Source organism: Tachyglossus aculeatus, chromosome 6, assembly GCF_015852505.1.
Source record: "Tachyglossus aculeatus isolate mTacAcu1 chromosome 6, mTacAcu1.pri, whole genome shotgun sequence".
In the NCBI taxonomy this organism is placed as follows: Eukaryota; Metazoa; Chordata; class Mammalia; order Monotremata; family Tachyglossidae; genus Tachyglossus; species Tachyglossus aculeatus.
Genome location: NC_052071.1, coordinates 3,720,946 through 3,743,890, shown reverse-complemented (window position 1 = coordinate 3,743,890; position 22,945 = coordinate 3,720,946). Strand labels below are relative to the sequence as shown.

Here is a 22,945-nt window from a genome sequence, read left to right as displayed (position 1 = left end):
CTGCCTGTCTTTGTCTGAACTTGCCCTGTCTCTGTCTGAATTGCTCTGGCCGTCTCTGTCTCTGACTGTCCCTGTCTGTCCCAGCCTGTCTCTGTCTAACTTGCTCGGTCTCCGTGCGACTTGCTGTGTCTTCTGACTGTCTCTATCTCTGTCACTGCCTGTCTTTGTCTGAACTTGCCCTGTCTCTGTCTAAATTGCTCTGACTGTCTGACTCTGACTGTCCCTGTCTGTCACAGCCTGTCTCTGACTTGCTCTGACTGTCTCTGTCTGTCCCTGTCTGTCACAGCCTGTCTCTGTCTGACTTGCTCTGACTGTCTCTGTCTCTGACTGTCCCTGTCTGTCCCAGCCCGTATTTAACTTGCTCGGTCTCTGTGCAACTTGCTGTGTCTCTGACTGTCTCTGACTATCTCTGTCACTGCCTGTCTTTGTCTGAACTTGCCCTGTCTCTGTCTGACTTGCTCTGGCTGTCTCTGTCTCTGACTGTCCCTGTCTGTCCCAGCCTGTCTCTGTCTAACTTGCTCGGTCTCTGTGTGACTTGCTGTGTCTTCTGACTGTATGTCTGTCACTGCCTGTCTTTGTCTGAACTTGCCCTCTCTCTGTCTGATTTGCTCTGACTGTCTCTGTCTCTGACTGTCCCTGTCTGTCCCAGCCTGTCTCTGTCTAACTTGCTCGGTCTCTGTGCGGCTTGCTGTGTCTCTATCTCTGTCACTGCCTGTCTTTGTCTGAACTTGCCCTGTCTCTGTCTGACTTGCTCTGACTTTCTCTGTCTTTGACTGTCCCTGTCTGTCCCAGCCTGTCTCTAACTTGCTCGGTCTCTGTGCGACTTGCTGTGTCTTCTGACTGTCTCTATGTCTGTCACTGCCTGTCTTTGTCTGAACTTGCCCTGTCTCTGTCTAACTTGCTCTGACTGTCTCTGTCTCTGACTGTCCCTGTCTGTCCCAGCCTGTCTCTGTCTAACTTGCTCGGTCTCTGTGCGGCTTGCTGTGTCTCTGACCGTCTCTGCCTATCTCTGTCACTGCCTGTCTTTGTCTGAACTTGCCCTGTCTCTGTCTGACTTGCTCTGTCTCTGTCTCTGACTGTCCCTGTCTGTCCCAGCCTGTCTCTGTCTAACTTGCTCGGTCTCTGTGCGACTTGCTGTGTCTTCTGACTGTCTCTATCTCTGTCACTGCCTGTCTTTGTCTGAACTTGCCCTCTCTCTGTCTGACTTGCTCTGTCTCTGTCTCTGACTGTCCCTGTCTGTCCCAGCCTGTCTCTGTCTAACTTGCTCGGTCTCTGTGTGACTTGCTGTGTCTTCTGACTGTATGTCTGTCACTGCCTGTCTTTGTCTGAACTTGCCCTGTCTCTGTCTGACTTGCTCTGACTTTCTCTGTCTTTGACTGTCCCTGTCTGTCACAGCCTGTCTCTGTCTAACTTGGTCTCTGGGCGACTTGCTGTGTCTCTGACTATCTCTGTCACTGCGTGTCTTTGTCTGAACTTGCCCTGTCTCTGTCTGACTTGCTCTGTCTCTGTCTCTGACTGTCCCTGTCTGTCACAGCCTGTCTCTGTCTGACTTGCTCTGACTGTCTCTGACTGTCCCTGTCTGTCCCAGCCTGTCTCTGTCTAACTTGCTCGGTCTCTGTGAGGCTTGCTGTGTCTCTGACCGTCTCTGCCTATCTCTGTCACTGCCTGTCTTTGTCTGAATTTGCCCTGTCTCTGTCTGAATTGCTCTGACTGTCTCTGTCTCTTACTGTCCCTGTCTGTCCCAGCCTGTCTCTGTCTAACTTGCTTGGTCTCTGGGAGACTTGCTGTGTCTCTGACTATCTCTGTCACTGCCTGTCTTTGTCTGAACTTGCCCTGTCTCTGTCTGACTTGCTCTGTCTCTGTCTCTGACTGTCCCTGTCTGTCCCTGTCTGTCCCAGCCTGACTTGCTCTGACTGTCTCTGACTGTCCCTGTCTGTCCCAGCCTGTCTCTGTCTAACTTGCTCAGTCTCGGTGCGGCTTGCTGTGTCTCTGACCATCTCTGCCTATCTCTGTCACTGCCTGCCTTTGTCTGAAGTTGCCCTGTCTCTGTCCAACAGAGATTATCTCTGTTTCTGTCTGTCTCTATCTTTGACTGCCTCTGACCCTTTGGCTCTGACTTGTCTCTGCCTTTTTCAGTCTCTGATTCTCCCTGACTGTCTCTGGCTTTATCTCTGAGTCTCAGTCAGTCTCTCCATCAATCTAACTCTGTCTCTGTTTCTCTGTAACTGTCTCTGACCCTGCCACCATCTGTCTGCCTCTGACTCCATCTGTCTCCATCTTTGTCCCTAGCTCCCTCTCTGTCTCTGTCTTTGTCTTTGATTTTTCTCTGCCTCTATCTCTCTCCATTTCTGGTCTCCCTCTGCCTCAGTCTCTCTCTCTGTCTCTGGCTCCCTCCTTATCTCGGTCTCTGACCGCCTCACTGCTATTTATTGATCGCTTACAGTTTGCAGAATGCTGAACTAAGCTCTTGGGAGAGTACAATTCGACAGAGTTGATAAACACGTTCCTTATCAATCAATCAATCAATCGTATTTATTGAGCGCTTACTGTGTGCAGAGCACTGTACTAAGAGCACTGTACTAAGCGCTTATCCACAAGGAGAAGTCGTGTGGCCTAGTGGCCCGGCAGGCAGAAGGACCTGGGTTCTAATCCCGGCTCCGCCACTTGTCTGCTGTGTGACCTTGGGCAAGCCACTTCACCTCTCTGTGCCTCAGTTACCTCTTCTGCAAAATGGGGATGAAGACTGTGAGCCTTATGAGGGACAGGGACTGTGTCCAACCCAATTTACTTATATCTATCTACCCCAGCGCTTAGTACAGTGCCTGGCACATAGTAAGCGCTTGACGAATGCTATTATTATTCAATCATATTTACTGAGTGCTTACTCTGTTCAGAGCACTGTACTAAGCGCTTGGGAAGCACTATTATTATTATGAGAGCACACTGTTGGGAAGGGACCGTCTCTGTTGCCAACTTGTACTTCCCAAGCGCTTACTACAGCGCTCTGCATGCAGTAAGCGCTCAATAAATACGACTGAATGAATGGATGAAATACCATAATAATCATTATAATTGCTAATCTAAAAAAATACATGAATAATGATATTTGCTTAGCACGTAACTAGCCACTGGGGTAAATCCAAATTAATCAGGACAGACACAGTCCCTGTCCCACATGGGGCACGGATTTGCGGATGAGGAAACTGAGGCCCAGAAAAGTGAAATGACTTGCCCAAGGTCACGCAGCAGACAAGTGGAGGAGCTGGGATTAGAACCCAGGTTCTCAGGCTCCCGGGCCCGGGCTCTAACCACGAGTCTACGCTGTTTCCTTGGGGCAGCTGTTTGTTCCTTCATTCATTCATTCAATCGTATTTATTGAGCGCTTACTGTGTGCAGAGCACTGGACTAAACGCTTGGGAAGTCCGAGTCGGCAACATCTAGAGACGGTCCCTACCCAACAACGGGCTCACGGGCTAGAAGGGGGAGACAGACGACAAAACAAAACATGTGGACAAGTGTCAAGTCGTCGGAACAAATAGAAATAAAGCTAGATGCACATCGTAAGCGCTTAGTAAGCGCTCAATAAATACGATTGAATGAATGAATCATTAACAAAACAAATACAATAGTACATATGTACAAGTAAAATAAATAAAGTAATAAATCCGTACGTGGGGTTTATAGCCAGCTAATCCGCTCGGAGAGGTTGGAAGAAGTGCACATGTTTTGTAAACTGTCAGCTCCTTGAGGGCAGGGATGGCTTCTACTAACTGTACTGTTTTCTCCCAAGTGCTCAGCTCAGTGCTCTGCTCCATAATGGTAATAATAATGATGAAGATGGTATTTATTATTATTATTATTATTATTATTATTAATAATAATAATAATAATAATGATGATGATGGCAGGCCAATCCGATCACCTTGTAACCTCCCCAGCGCTTAGAACAGTGCTTTGCACATAGTAAGCGCTTAACAAATGCCATTATTATTATTATTATTATTATTTATTAAGCACTTACTATGTGCAAAGCACTGTCCTAAGCGCTGGGGTGGTTACCAGGTGATCAGGTTGTCCCACGGCGGGCTCACAGTCTTCATCCCCATTTTACAGGTGAGGTCAGAGGCCCAGAGAAGTGAAGGGACTTGCCCAGAGTCACCCAGCTGACAAGTGGCGGAGCCGGGATTTGAACCCACGACCTCTGACTCCAAAGCCCGGGCTCTTTCCACTGAGCCATGCTGCTTCTCAACATCTTTTAGACTGTGAGCCCACTGTTGGGTAGGGACTGTCTCTATATGTTGCCAACTTGTACATCCCAAGCGCTTAGTACAGTGCTCTGCACACAGTAAGCGCTCAATAAATACGATTGATGATGATCTCATTTGTTAAATGCTTACTATGCGCCAAGCACTGTTCTGTGAGCCCACTGTTGGGTAGGGACTGTCTCTATATGTTGCCAACTTGTACTTTCCAAGCGCTTAGTCCAGTGCTCTGCACACAGTAAGCGCTCAATAAATACGATTGATGATGATCTCATTTGTTAAATGCTTACTATGCGCCAAGCACTGTTCTATGAGCCCACTGTTGGGTAGGGACCGTCTCTATATGTTGCCAACTTGTACTTCCCAAGCGCTTAGTCCAGTGCTCTGCACACAGTAAGCGCTCAATAAATACGATTGATTGATTGACTGATTGATTCTAAGTGCTGGGGTAGTTATAAGGTTGTCCCCCGTGGGGCTCACAGCCTTCATCCCCATTTTCCAGATGAGGAAACCGAGGCCCAGAGAAGTGAAGCGACTTGCCCAAGGTCACCCACTGGGCACGTGGCGGAGGGGGGATTAGAACCCGGGTCCTCTGACTCCAAAGTCCGTGCTCTACCCACTGGGCCGTGCTGCTTTTCTAACGACGCCCCCCGGCCCCCTCTCCGGCCCCTCTCCTGGGCCTTCCCAGCCGGAGGGCGGCCGTCCGGGAGGAAGAATCGGTGGAAGCCATCGCTAATCCGAAAACGGAATTCCAGCCAGCCGGAGCCGGGGCCTTTCCCCCGGACCCGTCAGCCGGGAGCCAGCTGGCCGGCTGACCGGGTGACCGGAATTTTCCTGCCTCCTTTCCCGCCCGACGCAGGCCGGCCAAACCGTAGCGTCAATAACCGCGCTGTTCCTTAACGCTAACTCCGCTGTGTTGAACTCTCCCGGGCGCTTAGTACAGTCCTGCGCACACCATAAACTCTCAGTTGAACTGCTAGGTGCTAAACCCCGCGGTAAACACGGAATAATCTGATCGGTCACAGCCCCTCCTGGGGTCCGCGGTCTTAGCGGGAGGAAAGAGAGGCATCGAAGCAGCGTGGCTCGGTGGAACGAGCACGAGCTCTGGAGTCAGAGGTCATGGGTTCAAATCCCGGCTCCGCCAATTGTCAGCTGGGTGACTTTGGGCAAGTCACTTCACTTCTCTGGGCCTCAGTGACCTCATCTGTAAAATGGGGATTAAGACTGTGAGCCCCCCGCGGGGCAACCCGATCACCTTGTAACCTCCCCAGCGCTTAGAACAGTGCTTTGCACATAGTAAGCGCTTAATAAATGCCATCATCATCATCATCATCGAATCCCCATTTTCCAAGTGAGGAAACTGTGAGGCGAGGAAGCAGCCTGGCATAATGGATGGAGCCCGGGCTTGGGAGTAAGAAGGTCGTGGGTTCTAATCCCGGCTCTGCCACCGGTCTGCTGTGTGACCTTGGGGAAGTCACTTCACTTCTCTGGGCCTCAATCGCCTCATCTGTAAAATGGGGATGGAGACCGTGAGCCCCCCGTGGGATCCAACCCGATTTGCTTGGATCCACCTGGGCGCCGAGTACAGTGCCTGGTACTTAGCGCTTGACGATTAACACAGTTATTATTATTATTGGGCTAAGCGCTTAGTACAGTGCTCTGCACACAGTAAGCGCTCAATAAATATGATTGAATGAATGGAGTAATGACTTACCCACAGTCACACAACAAGGAATTGGCAGAGTTGGGATTAAAATCCGGATCCTCTGACTCCGAGGCCAAGGCCCTTTCGGTTAGGCCATCAATCAGTAAATCAATCAGTGGTATTTACGGAGCACTTATTAATAATGATGGCATTTATTAAGCGCTTACTATGTGCAAAGCACTGTTAGGTGCAGAGCACTGTACGGAGCGCTTGGGAATCGGCAGACCCGTTCCCTGCCCATAAACGACTTTACAGTCTAGAGGGGGAGATGGTCATTAATAGGAATAAAGTAGTTTATAATACATAATTTAAAGGTATGAACATAACTGCTGTGGCGTTGGGGAGAATATTGAATGTACAAAGGTCACAGACCCAAGAGCACAGAAAAGGGCGGAGGGAGAGCGAACTGGGGAGAAGAGGGCTAAATCAGGGAAGGCTTCTTGGAGGAGGTGTGACCTTAGTAATGCTTTGAAGGTGGAGAGAGTGGTGGTCTGGCGTATATGGCGAGGGGAGGGAATCCCAGGCCAGGAGGAGGACGTGGAAAGGCGGCGGTGAGCTCGGGGAATAGTGATTAAGATGGCACTAGAGGAATGAATTATGCGGCTGGGCTGGAAACATGGACTGGACGTTTTTCTCGATAAATGATCTGGGCAGCAGAGTGAAGTCTGGACTGGAGTGGGGAGAGGCGGGAAGGTCAGCGAGGAGGCTGATGCGGTAATCACGGCGGGAGAGGAGAAGGGCTGGGATCTCTGTGATAGCAGTCCGGATGGAGAGGAAAGGGCCGATTTTAGCCACAGGGATTTAGCAGGGATTAGAACCCAGGTCCTCTGACTCCAGGGTCCATGCCGTCCCCACTGGGCTGTGCTGCTTTCCTTCTGACGCTCCCGGCCCACCTTCTGAGCCTTCCCAGCCGGAGGGCGGCCGTCCGAGAGGACGAATCGGTGGAACCCATTGCTAATCCAAAAACGGAATTCCGGCCAGGGCACTTGGAGAGTACAGTACAGTAAAAAAGAGAGACAACCCCTGCCCACAACACGCTTACAGTCTAGAGGGATCGATTCCTCTCCCTGATTTTCCCATCACTGTAGACGGCACTACCATCCTTCCCGTCTCACGAGCCCGCAACCTCGGCGTCATCCTCGACTCCGCTCTCTCGTTCACCCCTCACATCCGATCCGTCACCAAAACCTGCCGGTCTCACCTCCGCGACATCGCCATAGATCCGCCCTTTCCTCCCTATCCAAACCGCTCCCTTGCCGGTTCAATCCCTTAACCTATCCCAACTGGATCACTGCATCAGCCTCCTCTCTGATCTCCCATCTTCCTGCCTCTCCCCGCTTCGGCCTATACTTCACTCTGCTGCCCGGATTATCTTTCTTCAGAAACGCCCTGGGCATGTCACTCCCCTCCTCAAAAATCTCCAGTGGTTGCCTGTCAACCTTCGAATCAAGTAAAAACTCCTCACAATTGGCTTCAAAGCACTCCAACACCTCGCCCCCTCTAACCTCACCTCCCTTCTCACCTTCTGCAGCCTAACCCACTCACTCCGCTCCTCTGCCGCCGCTCACCTCCTCGCTGGGCCTCGTTCTCGCCCGTCCCGCCGTCGACCCCCGGCCCACGTCCTTCCTCTGGCCTGAAATGCCTTCCCTCGACACATCCGCCAAGCTAGCTCTCTTCCTTCCTTCCTTTAAAGCACTACAGAGAGCTCACCTCCTCCAGGAGGCCTTCCCAGACTGAGCCCCCCGTTTCCTCTCCTCCTCCCCTCCCTCCCTCTGCCCTACCCCTTCCCCTCCCCACAGCGCTTGTATATATTTGTACATATTTATCACTCTATTTGTACATATTTACTACTCTGTTTTACTAATGATGCGTATATAGCCATAATTCTATTTATTCTGACGGTATTGACGCCCGTCTACTTGTTTTGTCTTGTTGTCTGTCTCCCCCTTCGAGACTGTGAGCCCGCTGTCGGGTAGGGACTGTCTCTATATGTTGCTGATTTGTACTTCCCAAGCGCTTCGTACAGTGCTCTGCCCACAGTAAGCGCTCAATAAATACGATTGATTGATTGATTGATTAAAATCGGTCGTATTGAGCGCTTGCTGTGTGCAGAGCACTGGACGAGAGCTTGGGAAAGCACAGTAGCGGATGCTGTGGGAGCAGTGAGGTTTGACTGGCAGTCCCATCGCTGACTTATGAAGTTGTATGGCCTCCTCTCCCCCCTCCATCCTACTCTGGCTGTGGGGAATCTGTCGGCCAACAATAAGCTTCCATGCTACCTTGGCAGTCTTTGCGTGTCCATGCCGGCCTCCTTGCCTCCAAGCCAGCCTCCGTGGCTCCATGGCGGCTTTCATGGCAGCCTCTGGACTCTCTGGCCAGCCTCTGTGCATTCATTCAGCCACCCTGCCTCCATGCAGGCCTCTGTGCCTCCATGGCAGTCTTTGTGTGTCCATGCTGGCTTCCATGGCTGCCTCTGGACGTTGGCCTCCCTGCCTCCATACTGGCCTCCGTGGCAGCCAGGCTTTCACGCTTGCCTCTGTGCATTTACGCTGGTTTCCGGACTTTCATACTAGCCTCCGTGTGTTCCTGCTGGCCTCCGGACTTTCATGTCATCTCCATAGTGGTCACTGCGCACCCATGCCGGCCTCCGTGTGTCCACGCCGGCCCCTGTGTGACCAGGCCGGCCTCCGGTGGGGAGGGCGGGGATCAGGCCTGCTGGCCTAGTTGGCCAGGGAGGAAACTGCTCAGCAAGACTGTCCTGAACCAAAGAACTCCAGAAAAAGAAGTGACCGCCCACGGCCGGGAAGTTTCTCTTCTCCCTCAGCGTTCAGCTTTTCCGGGGGTTGAAGGGACGGGGAGGGGGCGGTTGTGTATGTGTGTGTTTATGTGTTTAGGTGTGGGGGGGGGGGGTTGAGGGTGCATGTGAATGTGTGTCTGTGTGGGGAGTGAAAGAGAGAGGGGGAGAAAGGAGAGAGAAATAGGAGGGAGAAAGGAGGGAGAGATAGGAGGGAGAAAGGAGAGAGAGATAGGAGGGAGAAAGGAGAGAGATAGGAGGGAGAAAGGAGAGAGAGATAGGAGGGAGAAAGGAGAGAGAGATAGGAGAGAGAGATAGGAGGGAGAAAGGAGCGAGAGATAGGAGGGAGAAAGGAAAGAGAGAGGAGAGAGAAAGGAAAGAGAAGAGGGAGAAAGGAGGGAGAGGAGAGAAGGAGGGAGAGAGGAGGGAGATAGGGAGAAAGGAGGGCCAGGAGAGGAGGGAAAGAGAGGAGGGAAAAAGGAGTGAGACAGGGAGAAAGAAGAGGGAGGAGGGAGAGAAGGAGGGAAAAAGAGGAAAGAGAGGGAGGAGGGAAAAAGGAGGAAGGGAGGAGGGAAAAAGGAGAAAGGGAGGAGGGAAAAGGAGGGAGGAGGGAATAAGAGAGGAGAGAGAGGGAGAAAGGAGGGAGAGTAGAGAAGGAGGGAGAAGGGAGAGGGAGGAAGGAGGAAGGAAAAAGAGAGGAGGGAGAAAGGGGAGAGGATTAGAAAAAGGATGAGAAGCCAGGTCCTCTGATCATCCCAGGCCCAAGCTCTGCCCACCAAGCTGCACTGAAGTGGGGAGGGTTGAGGCTTAGCAGATTATGGCAGAGAAAAGTGCCCGGCCTGCCGGGGGGCGTGGTGCGCGGGTGTGAGGAGGACCCAGTGGGCACAGAGGGCATAGGGTAGAGGAGGGTTATTTTAATGGTATTTGGAGGTTTGTTTTTTTTTTGTTAAGGTATTTGTTAAATGCTTACCACGTGCCAGGCACTGTACTAAGCACTGGGGGGAGATACAAGCTCACCACATTGGACACAGTCTCAATCCCCATTTGACAGAGCAAGAAACTGAGGCAGAGAGAAGTGAAGTGACTCGCCCAAGGTCACAGAGCAGGCCCACAGGCCTGGGAGCCGGAAGGACCCGGGATCTTATCCCGGCTCCGCCGCGTGTCTGCCGGGAGACCTCGGACGAGTCACTTCACTTCTCCAGTTACCTCGTCTGGAGAATGGGGATCGAGACTGAGAGCCCCACGCGCGACAGAGACTGTGTCCAACCTGATGACCTTCAGTCGTATCTGTTGAGCACTGTACTGAGCGCTTGGGAGGGGACAATAGAACAACAAACGTCATCAGAGATCCCTTCTGCCTCCTCATCACTGGCATCGTCACCCGTACGCCAGGACTAACGGGCCGTCTCTCTCTCCCCCTCTCCATTTCTCCGCCTCTGCATCTCTCTCCATGTCTCTATCTCTCTCCGTCCCCCCCCTCCCTCTTTCACCCTGTCCGTCTCTCACTCTGTCTCTGCCCCCCGTCTCTCTTTCTCCGCCGGTCTCTGTCGGCCGCGTCTCCCCAGGTTACTCCTCGGCGGTGCAGAAGTTCTCCCAGACCCTGCAGTCCTTCCAGTTTGACTTCATCGGGGACACGCTGACGGACGACGAGATTAACATCGGTCAGTGGCGGCTCTGAGGGGCAACCCCCACTAATCATAATAATAATAATAATAATGGCATTTATTAAGCGCTTACTATGTGCAAAGCACTGTTCTAAGCGCTGGGGAGGTTACAAGGTTGTCCCACGGGGGGCTCACAGGCTTCATCCCCATATTACAGACGAGGCAACTGAGGCCCAGGGAAGTGAAGTGACTTGCCCAAAGTCACCCAGCTGACAGTTGGCGGAGCCGGGATTTGAACCCATGACCTCTGACTCCAAAGCCCGGGCTCTTTCCATTGAGCCCCGCTGCCCCGCTGCCCTTCCCCATGGCTGGGCTCCTTCCCCGTCCACACCTGCGGAACCATGGAGTCTCCCACCTCCTCCAGGAATAAACAGGCACATTCCCTGCCCACAAGGAGCTTACCGTCTATCGATCAGTCGGCGGTATTTACTGAGCGCCTGCTGGGTGCAGAGCACTGTAGTAAGAGCTGGAAACGCTCTGCTGGATTCCAGTAATCAGATAGGACACAGCCCCTGGCTTATCCGGAGCTCACAGGCCAGAGAGGGAGGGGGAGCAGGGATTTCTCCCCATTTTACAGATGGGGAAAACCGAGGCCCAGGCTTGCCCAAGGTCACACGGCGGGCAAGTGGCGGAGCCGAGACTACAATCTTCTGGTCAGTGGGCAGAATTCATTACGCCATGACCCCGATTTGCTTTTATCCACCCCAGTGCCCGACACAGACTAAACACTTAACAAATACCACCATTATTAAATGTCCCAATTATTATTATCATTATAATGAGAAGCAGAACGGAGCAATCGATAGAGCCTGGGAGTCAGAAGGTCGTGGGTTCCGATCCCAGCTCCGCCACTTGTCCGCTGCGTGACCTTGGACGAGTCACTTGACTTCTCTGTCCCTCCGTTCCCTCACCTGGAAAATGGGGATTGAGACCGTGAGCCCCCTCCGGGACAGGGACCGCGTCCACCCCGATTAACTCCTACCCACCCCGGCGCTTAGAACGGTGCTCGGCACATAGTAGGCGCTTAATGAGTATTAATTATTGTTGTTATTATTCCTGATGAGCATTTCCCGAGGGCCGCGGCCCAGCTGGACGCCGGGTGTCCGCGGCTCGGGCCGGGCCAGCGGGGCACGTCGCCAGCAATGAGGGAGTGGTTTTCTTGGCGCAGAAACGGCGAACGGAAAGAGAGGAGGAGGAAAAACAGGATTTTAAGGCGCTACAAACACCGAGCCCGGCCACACCAAAAAAGGCGGAAAATTAGATAAATCTAAGCCCTTGGGAGAGGACGGGCGAGTCCGTGGACAGGACTGTACTAAGCGCTTGGGAAGTCCAAGTTGGCATCTATCAATCAATCAATCAATCGTATTTATTGAGCGCTTACATCTAGAGACGGTCCCTACCCAACAGCGGGCTCACAGTCTAGAAGGGGGAGACAGACGACCAGACAAAACATGTGGACAGGTGTCAAGTCGTCAGAACAAATAGAATTAAAGCTAAATGCACATCTTTAACAAAATAAATAGGGTAGTAGATATGGAAAAGGGTAAAATAAATAGAGTAATAAATCTGGACAAACATATATACAGGTGTTGTGGGGAGGGGAAGGAGGAGAGGAAAAAGGGGGCTTAGTCTGGGAAGGCCTCCTGGAGGAGGTGAGCTCTCAGTAGGGCTTTGAAATATTTCTTTCTGCATCAGATATTTAAGAGACATCTATAAGAGTGTGTTGAAAATACAATTGAGGCTTTTTCCTCTTGGTTGGGTCATCACAACACTATGCTAGGAAATATGTGGACAGTGTTAACAGCCATTGGAAAACGTTTAGTACATGTCTACTATTCTTTTTATTTTGTTCATGGTGCGCACATAGCGGCTGTTTCCTCTTGGTTGGGTCATCACAACACTATGCTAGGAAATATGTGGACAGTGTTAACAGCCATTGGAAAACGTTAAGTACATATGTACTATTCTTTTTATTTTGTTAATGATGCTCATATAGCTTTCATTCTATTTGTTCTGACGATTTTTGACACCTGTCTACATGTTTTGTTTTATTGTCTGTCTCCCCCTTCTAGACTGTGAGCCCGTCGTCGGGTAGGAACCGTCTCTCTGTGTTGCCAACTTGTACTTCCCAAGCGCTTAGTCCAGTGCTCTGCACACAGTAAGCGCTCAATAAATACGATTGAATGAATGAATGAATAAAGGGAGGGAGAGAGCTGTAGTCCAGCTGGCTGTCTGGGTGGGATGGAGTTAAGCCAGCTGAAATAGAAACAGATTTCCCCCTTCCCGGGGCCTCCCCCGCCGACTCCTTAACGCTTTCTGTCTTTTATTCTCTCCCTCCAGCCGAATCCTTTAAGGAGTTTGCCGAGCTCCTCCGGGAAGTGGAAAACGAGAGGATGATGATGGTAGGTGCTCCCACCGGCCTAGGGAACCCAGGAAGGCCCTGGGGTAGAGGCTGGGAATAAAGCCGTGGTATTAGCTCCTCCGGGAAGTGGAAAACGAGAGGATGTTGATGGTAGGTGCTCCCACCGGCCTAAGGAAACCAGGAAGGCCCTGGGGCAGAGGCTGGGAATAAAGCCATGGTATTAGCTCCTCCGGGAAGTGGAAAACAAGAGGATGTTGATGGTAGGTGCTCCCACCGGCCTAGGGAACCCGGGAAGACCCTGGGGCAGAGGCTGGGAATAAAGCCATGGTATTAGCTCCTCCGGGAAGTGGAAAACGAGAGGATGATGATGGTAGGTGCTCCCACCGGCCTAGGGAACCCGGGAAGGCCCTGGGGTAGAGGCTGGGAATAAAGCCGTGGTATTAGCTCCTCCGGGAAGTGGAAAATGAGAGGATGATGATGGTAGGTGCTCCCACCGGCCTAGGGAACCCAGGAAGGCCCTGGGGTAGAGGCTGGGAATACAGCCATGGTATTAGCTCCTTCAGGAAGTGGAAAACGAGAGGATGATGGTGGTAGGTGCTCCCACCGGCCTAGGGAACCCGGGAAGGCCCTGGGGTAGAGGCTGGGAATAAAGCCGTGGTATTAGCTCCTCCGGGAAGTGGAAAACGAGAGGATGATGATGGTAGGTGCTCCCACCGGCCTAGGGAACCCGGGAAGGCCCTGGGGTAGAGGCTGGGAATAGAGCCATGGTATTAGCTCCTTTGGGAAGTGGAAAACGAGAGGATGATGGTGGTAGGTGCTCCCACTGGCCTAGGGAACCCAGGAAGGCCCTGGGGCAGAGGCTGGGAATAAAGCCGTGGTATTAGTTCCTCCGGGAAGTGGAAAACGAGAGGATGATGATGGTAGGTGCTCCCACTGGCCTAGGGAACCCGGGAAGGCCCTGGGGTAGAGTCTGGGAATAAAGCCGTGGTATTAGTTCGGAAAACACCCATCACTGGGGTCGGCCCCTCCTGGCTCTAGGTCCCGGAGCAGAGGCGGGGAGGGTGGACCAGCTCCCAACATGCTGGGCCTGAGAAGCAGCGTGGCTCAGTGGAAAGAGCCCGGGCTTTGGAGTTAGAGGTCACGGGTTCAAATCCCGGCTCCGCCCACTGTCAGCTGGGTGACTTTGGGCAAGTCACTTCACTTCTCTGGGCCTCAGTCATGGGTTCAAATCCCAGCTCCGCCAACTGTCAGCTGGGTGACTTTGGGCAAGTCACTTCACTTCTCTGGGCCTCAGTTACCTCATCTGGAAAATGGGGATTAAGTCTATAAGCCTGTGAGCCCACTGTTGGGTAGGGACTATCTCTATATGTTGCCAATTTGTACTTCCCAAGCGCTTAGTACAGTGCTCTGAACATAGTAAGCGCTCAATAAAAACGATTGATGATGATGATGATGATAAGCCCCACGTGGGACAACTTGATTACCTTGTATCTACCCCAGCACTTAGAACAGTATTGTGCACATAGTAAGTGCTTAATAAATGCCATCATCATTATTATTATTATTATTATTATTAGAACAGTGCTTTGCACATAGTAAGCGCTTAATAAATGCTATTATTATTATTATTATTATTATAAGTCACTTCACTTCTCTGGGCCTCAGTTACCTCATCTGGAAAAAGAGGATTAAGTCTGTGAGCCCCACGTGGGACAACCTGATTACCTTGTATCTACCCCAGCGCTTAGAAGAGTGCTGTGCACATAGTAAGTGCTTAATAAATGCCATCATTATTATTACTATTAGAACAGTGCTTTGCACATAGTAAGCGCTTAATAAATGCCATTATTATTATTATTATAAGTCACTTCACTTCTCTGGGCCTCAGTTACCTCAGCTGGAAAATGGGGATTAAGTCTGTGAGCCCCACGGGGGACAACTTGATTACCTTGTATCTACCCCAGCGCTTAGAACAGTGCTGTGCACATAGTAAGCGCTTAATAAATGCCATTAATATTATTATTAGAACAGTGCTTTGCACAGAGTAAGCGCTTAATAAATGCCATTATTATTATTATTATTATTATTATTATTAGTCACTTCACTTCTCTGGGCCTCAGTTACCTCAGCTGGAAAATGGGGATTAAGCCCACATGGGACAACTTGATTACCTTGTATCTACCCCAGCGCTTAGAACAGTGCTGTGCACATAGTCAGCGCTTAATAAATGCCATTATTATTATTATTATTTATTATTATTAGAACAGTGCTTTGCACATAGTAAGCGCTTAATAAATGCCATTATTATTATTATTATTATGTCACTTTACTTCTCTGTTCCCTCGTCTGTAAAATGGGGATGAAGACCGTGAGCCCCCCGTGGGACAACCTGATCGCCTTGTAACCTCCCTAGCGCTTAGAACAGTGCTTTGCACGTAGTAAGCGCTTAGTAAATGCTCTCATCATCATCATCATCTCTCTGGCGCTGCAGCCGAACCCGGGGATCTGGCGGGGGCGGAGGCCTGGGTCCTATCCACTAGGCCACACTGCCTCTCATTTGGGAGCCCCAGGTGGGAGGGGGCCACCCCAACGCTCAGCACATGAAGCGGCGTGCCCTCGTGGGAAAAGCCCGGGCCTGGGAATCAGAGGGACATGGGTTCCGATCCCACCTCGGCCACTCGTCTGCTGCGTGACCTCGAGCCGGTCGCTTCACTTCTCTGGGCCTCAGTTCTCTCATCTGGAAAATGGGGACTGCAGGTGGGACATTCATTCATTCATCATTCGACCGTATCTACTGAGTGCTTACCGTGGGCAGAGCACTGTACTAAGCGTTGGGGAAATGCAACAATGAACAGGGACATCCCCAGCCCACGACGAGTTTACAGTCCAGAGGACAGGGACTGTGTCCAACCCGATTATCTTGTCTCTACCCCAGTGTTTAGAACAGTGCCTGGCACATAGTAAGTGCTCCTCCTTCCCTTCCCCACAGCACCTATATATATGTATGTATGTATTTATTACCCTATTTATTTATTTTACTTGTACATGTTTATTCTATTTATTTTATTCTGTTAATATGTTTTGTTTTGTTGTCTGTCTCCCCCTTCTAGACTGTGAGCCCCCTGTTGGGTAGGGACCGTCTCTATATGGTTTTTTTTTTTTTTGATGGCATTTATTAAGCGCTTACTATGTGCACAGCACTGTTCTAAGCGCTGGGGAGGTTACAAGGTGATCAGGTTGTCCCACGGGGGGGCTCACAGTCTTTAATCCCCATTTTGCAGATGAGGGAACTGAGGCCCAGAGAAGTTAAGGGACTTGCCCAAAGTCACACAGCTGACAAGTGGAGGAGTCGGGATTTGAACCCATGCCAACTTGTACTTCACAAGAGCTTGGTACAGTGCTCCGCACACAGTAAGCGCTCAATAAATACGATTGAATGAACAAGTGCCACAATTAAATGCCACAACTAACGGGTGAGCGCTTGGTAAATGCCGCCGTTACACAGTTTCCCCCCAATTCCCAGCACACCCGGCTCGCTCGGCTCCCACTCCCAGGACGCCTGGGTCCGGGCCCAGTCGCCTCCGGCCCCCGGATGAGGAAGGCCTCGTTCGTTCATTCATTCAATCGTATTTATTGAGCGCTTACTGTGTGCAGAGCACTGTACTAAGCGCTTGGAAAGTACAATTCAGCAATAAGAGATGATCCCTGCCCACACCGTGGAGTCAGGGGACCCGGGTTCTTCTAATCCCAGCTCTGTCGCTCGTCTGCTGTGTGACCCTGGGCGAGTCGCTGGACTTCTCGGGGCCTCAGTTCCCTCATCCGTAAAATGGGGATGAGGGAGGGTCTCTGTGGGGACAAACGGCGGCCCGAGGCAGAGTCCGCCGGGGTGGGGGGAAGAAGGGGGTCCCTGGGGGGCCGGGGGGGAGTCCTCGATGACCGCTCCCACCACCTCCTCTCTTGGGAACAGGTGCAGAACGCCAGCGACCTCCTCATCAAGCCCCTGGAGACCTTCCGCCGGGAAGAGATCGGAGTCACCAAGGTAAGCCACGCTCCGTGAGAAGCGGGCCTCAGTTTCCTCGTCGGTTAAGCGGGGCCGGGGACCGTGAGCCCCACGTGGGAGCTTGGAGCTACCTCAGCACAGTGCTCGGCGCATAGTAAGCGCCTAACAACTACCACGATTGCTATTATTAGGGGGGGCGACCGTGTCTGGAATCAATCAATCAATCAATCGTATCTGCTGAGCGCTTCCTGTGGGCAGAGCACTGTACTAAGCGCTTGGGAAGTACAAGTCGGCAACACAGTACAGGGCCTCCGAATTAGGAGCTGGGATTTGGAGAGCGGAGGGAAGCTAAGATGCCCTCCCCCCAGGGATCGGTCGCCTATTTTTCCATCCGTCCGGCATTCCGGGAGATCCAGGCGCGGCCTCTGGAACTCTAACCCTTCCGTGCCTCCCCGAGGGTCTCGGCTTTTCCGTCCGCACCCACCTGTTTCCTCCCCCGCAGCCCCCCACGACTTGATCTCTGGGGAAGATCAAAGCCCCGGTCTGTCTGGAGCCCAGATGAGAAGGACCAGAATTAGTAATAGTAGTAGCAGTGGCACATACTGAGCGCTTAACAAATACCATCGTGATTATTAGTAGTAGGAGTAACGGCGGAAGCAGTAGTATTAGTGGCAGCGATAAAAGTACTAACAGTAGTGGTATTCATTCATTCGTTCATTCAGTCGTATTTATTGAGCGCTTCCTGTGCGCAGAGCACTGTCCTAAGCGCTTGGGGGAGGACAGTACAACAATAAACCGACACACTCCCTGCCCACAATGAGCTTATAGTCTACGGTGGGTGACAGACATCAATACTTAACTGCTGCTTAACAAATACCAACATTATTATTATTATTATTAATGCAAATAATAATAATGATGGTATTGGTTTAGCGCTTGCTATGGGCCAAGCACTGTTGTAAGCGCTGGGGGAGATACAAGGTCATTCTGTCTCCCCCTTTTAGACTGTGAGCCCACTGCTGGGTAGGGACTGTCTCTATATGTTACCAACTTGTACTTCCCAAGCGCTCTACTTATTTTATTTTGTTAATATGTTTTGTTTTGTTCTCTGTCTCCCCCTTCTAGACTGGGGGCCCACTGTTGGGTAGGGACCGTCTCTCTATGTTGCCAACTTGTACTTCCCAAGCGCTTAGTACAGTGCTCTACACACAGTAAGCGCTCAATAAATACGATTGATGATGATGATGATGATCCGGTTGTCCCACGTGGGGCTCACAGTCTTCATCCCCATTTCCCAGATGAGGGAACGGAGGCGCAGAGGAGTTAAGTGACTTGCCCAAGGTCACGCAGCAGACAAGCGGCGGAGCCGGGATACGGCAGATCAACAGTATTGACCGAGCTGCTCCTGGGTGCGGGGCACTACACTAAACGCTTAGGAGAGCCGTATATTCAGTGGACACGATCCCTGCCCTCCAGGAGCTGACAGTCTACTCTACTGTGTGCAGAGCACTGGGGAGAGAACAATAGAGTCGAGGAGCAGACCGGGCAGAAGAGTGACAGTCTCCATGGCGACAATCAATCAATCAATCGTATTTATTGAGCGCTTACTGTGTGCAGAGCACTGTACTAAGCGCTTGGGAAGTCCAAGTTCGCAACATAGAGAGACGGTCCCTACCTGACAGTGGGCTCCCAGTCTAGAAGGGGGAGACGGAGAACAAAACCAAACAGATTAACAAAATAAAATAAGTAATCAGTAATTACTTATTACAATAAGTAATAACTAATCAGCGCTTAGAACAGTGCTTTGCACATAGTAAGCGCTTAATAAATGCTATAAAAAAAAAGTAGAATAGATAAGGAGCCGGATGCTGCCAGTTCTGGTCTTCGGCCCGGGAGGGGTGGGTGGGCGTAGAAGGAGGGTACCTTTGCCCACTCCTAGCTCCCACCCTCCCCCCGGGGTTCAGCTCCAAGGAAGCAGGGAGACCCTGGCCCCCAGCGAATAATAATAATAATAATAATGACATTTATTAAGCGCTTACTATGTGCAAAGCACTGTCCTAAGCGCTGGGGAGGTTACAAGGTGATCAGGTCATCCCAGGTGGGGCTCACCGTCCTCACCCCCGAGGGAACTGAGGCCCAGAGAAGTTAAGCGCCTTGCCCCAAGTCACCCAGCCGACCAGCGGCGGAGCCGGGATTTGAACCCACGACCCCGGACGCCAAAGCCCGGGCTCTTCCCACTGAGCCACGCTGCTTCTCTAAGGGAACTGGTCCCTCGCAACTGACCTCTGGGACCAGGAGGGCTGGGGGTTTGCCCGTCTGTGTGCTGGACTCTGCCGGGTGGAAGGAGGGGGGAAGCCGAGACCTCGTCTGTAAAATGCGGATGAAGACTGGGAGCCCCCCCGTGGGACAACCTGATCACCTTGTATCCGCCCCCCCCAGCAGTGTTTAGAACAGTGCTTGGCACATAGTAAGTGCTTAACAAATGCCATCATTATTATTATTATTTAAAGGGGACAGATTGTCAGCTGTGTGACTTTGGGCAAGTCAGTTCACTTCTCTGGGCCTCAGTGACCTCATCTGTAAAAAGGGGATGAAGACTGGGAGCCCCCCATGGGACAACCTGATCACCTTGTATCCCCCCCAGTGGTGCTTAGAACAGTGCTTGGCACATAGTAAGTGCTTAACAAATGCCACCATTATTATTATTATTTAAAGGGGACAGATTGTCAGCTGTGTGACTTTGGGCAAGTCACTTCACTTCTCTGGGCGTCAGTGACCTCATCCGTAAAAAGGGGATGAAGACTGTGAGCCCCCTGTGGGACAACCTGATCACCCTGTACTCTCCCCAGTGCTTAGAACAGTGCTTTGCACATAGTAAGCACTTAATAAATGCCATTATTATTATTATTATTATTATTATTATTATTATGTGCCAGAGCAACTCAGAAGAGAGAAGAGTAATAATTGGGGAAGGCCTCTTGGAGATGTGATTTTAGGAGGGCTCTGAAGGTGGGAAGAGCTGTGGTCTGTCAGATAATAATAATAGTAATAATGGCATTTATGAAGCGCTTACTATGTGCAAAGCACTGGCTTGGGCTTTGGAGTCAGAGGTCATGGGTTCAAATCCCAGCTCCGCCAATTGTCAGCTGCATTATATTATTATTATTATTCTCTGGGCCTCAGTTACCGCATCTGTAAAATAGGGATTAAGACTGTGAGCCCCCACATGGGACAACCTGATCACCTTGTAACCTCCCCAGTGCTTTGCACATCGTAAGCGCTTAATAAATGCCATTATTATTATTACTATTATTATTCTAAGTGTTGGGAAGATTACAAGATAGAGAGGAAAGACGAAATTGAGTGGCAGAGAGCAGGTTGGCATTAGAGGAGCCAAGTGTGCGGCTGGTTTGCGGTGAGAAATCAGGGAGGAAATTCGGGGAGGTAAGGTAGAAGGGGGTGAGCTGATTAAGCGCCTTAAAGCGGACCCTGATTTTGATGACGACGATGAGGGCATTTGTTAAGCGCTTACTCTGTGCGAAGCAATCAATCAATCAATCAATCGTATTTATTGAGCGCTTCCTGTGTGCAGAGCACTGGACTAAGCGCTTGGGAAGTACAAGTCGGCAACACGTAGAGACGGTCCCTACCCAAAAGCGGGCTCACAGTCTAGAAGGGGGAGACAGAGAACAAAACCAAACATACTGACAAAATAAAATAAATAGAATAGATATGTACAAGATAAATAAATAAATAAATAGAATAATAAATACGTACAAACATATATCCATATATACAGGTGCTGTGGGGAAGGGAAGGAGGTAAGGTGGGGGGGGATGGAGAGGGGGACGAGGGGGAGAGGAAGGAAGGGGCTCGGTCTGGGAAGGCCTCCTGGAGGAGGTGAGCTCTCAGTAGGGCCTTGAAGCACTGTTCTAAGCGCCGGGGAGGATACAAGGTGATCAGATTGTCCCATGGGGGGCTCACAGCCTTCACCCCCATTTTACAGATGCGGTAACTGAGGCCCAGAGAAGTGAAGCGACTTGCCCAAAGTCACCCAGCTGACAACTGGCAGGGCCGGGATTTGAATCAATCAATCAGTCGTATTTATTGAGCGCTTACTGGGTGCAGAGCCCTGTACTAAGCGCTTGGGAAGTACAATCAATCAATCGATCGTATTTATTGAGCGCTTACTGGGTGCAGAGCACTGTACTAAGCGCCTGGGAAGGACAATCAATCAATCAATTGTATTTATTGAGCGCTTACTGTGTGCAGAGCACTGTACTAAGCTCTTGGGAAGTACAAGTTGGCAACTTAACTTTGAACCCATGACCTCTGCCTCTCTGCCTCTCAAGCCGGTGCTCCTTCATCATCATCATCATCAATCGTATTTATTGAGCGCTTACTATGTGCAGAGCACTGTACTAAGCGCTTGGGAAGTACAAATTGGCAACACATAGAGACAGTCCCTACCCAACAGTGGGCTCACAGTCTAAAAGGGGGAGACAGAGAACAAAACCAAACATACCAACAAAATAAAATAAATAGGATAGATATGTACAAGTAAAATAAATAAATAGAGTAATAAGTATGTACAACCATATATACATATATACAGGTGCTGTGGGGAAGGGAAGGAGGCAAGATGGGGGGATGGAGAGGGGGACGAGGGGGAGAGGAAGGAAGGGGCTCAGCCTGGGAAGGCCTCCTGGAGGAGGTGAGCTCTCAGCAGGGCCAAGGAAAGGAAGCTCTCCTTCCTTTTGGACTTCAGGCCCCGGCCCACCATTCTGCCTCTGGATTACCCCCCTCACCAGAGGCATCGCCGCCGCCCGCTTGGCATCCTTCCCGCCCGCCTTGGGGGGCAACTGAGGGCTCTTTTGAGGGGAAATTCCAATTTCTGGCTTTTTCTTCTGCCTTTGCTCCTCTGTGCCAGGGCTATTTGCATGATAAGGAGTCTTTGTTTGGGGAAAACCCACTCTTGGACTGCCAGCTGGGGTCGGGGGGTGTGTTTGGGGGGAAGGCGGGGAGCGCCTTGAGTGCTTTCTGTGTGCAGAGCACTGTACTAAGCACTTGGGAAGTCCAAGTTGGCAACATATAGAGACGGTCCCTACCCAACAAGGGGATCACAGTCTAGAAGGGGGAGACAGACAACAAAACCAAACATGTGGACAGGTGTCAAGTTGTCAGAACAAATAGAATTAATTATTATCATTAAATCTCAATCATTCTTCAGAAGGAACATCATGCAGCTGTGATTCACAGTTTAACAAAAGTCCGAAGTAAAGTCACTTACTTATTCCTTTCCAAGTGAATAACCTGCTTCCTTCCTTCTCTCTGAATGACATAAGACACCTTGTCCTTTGTTGAGTGAAGCCCAAGTGCTTAGTAATAATAATAATAATAATAATAATAATAATAATAATAATAATGGCATTTGTTAAGCGCTTACTATGTGCAGAGCACTGTTCTAAGCGCTGGGGGGGAGATCCAAGGTGATCAAGTTGTCCCACGTGGGGCTCACAGTCGTCATCCCCATTTTCCAGATGAGGGAACTGAGGCCCAGAGAAGTGAAGTGACTTCCCCAAGGTCACACAGCAGACATGCGGCGGAGCCGGGATTCGAACCCATGACCTCTGGCTCCAAAGCCTGGGCTCTTTCCCACTGAGCCACGATGGCATCTAAGCGCTTCATATGTGCAAAGCACTGTTCTAAGCACTGGGGAGGTTACACGGTGATCAGGTGGTCCCATGTGGGGCTCACAGTCTTCATCCCCATTTTCCAGATGAGGTAACTGAGGCCCAGAGAAGTGAAGTGACTTGCCCAGAGTCACACAGCTGACCCTTCTAGACTGTGAGCCCGCTGTTGGGTAGGGACCGTCTCTATATGTTGCCAACTTGGACTTCCCAAGCGCTTAGTACAGTGCTCTGCACACAGTAAGCACTCAATAAATACGATTGAATGAATGAATGAATGAATGAATTGGTGGAGCGGGATTTGAACCCATGACCTCTGACTCCAAAGCCCGGGGTCTTTCCACTGAGCCACGCTGCTTTGTGAGCCCCGTGTGGGACAGGGAATCTGTCCAGCCCGATTTGCTTGTATCCACCGCAGTGCTTAGTACAGCACATAGTATGCACTTAACAAACGCCATAATTATTATT

General features: G+C 50.9%; 1 protein-coding gene across 1 annotated transcript in view; it reads left to right on the top strand.

Moving 5' to 3' along the window:
• The window catches only part of OPHN1 (oligophrenin 1), a 94,815-nt gene that overhangs the window by 9,253 nt on the left and 62,617 nt on the right, over positions 1-22,945 (top strand). Inside the window, 3 exon segments of the mRNA XM_038748273.1 lie at positions 10,327-10,422; positions 12,766-12,827; positions 16,755-16,826. Coding sequence (XP_038604201.1) covers positions 10,327-10,422; positions 12,766-12,827; positions 16,755-16,826 — 230 coding nt within the window.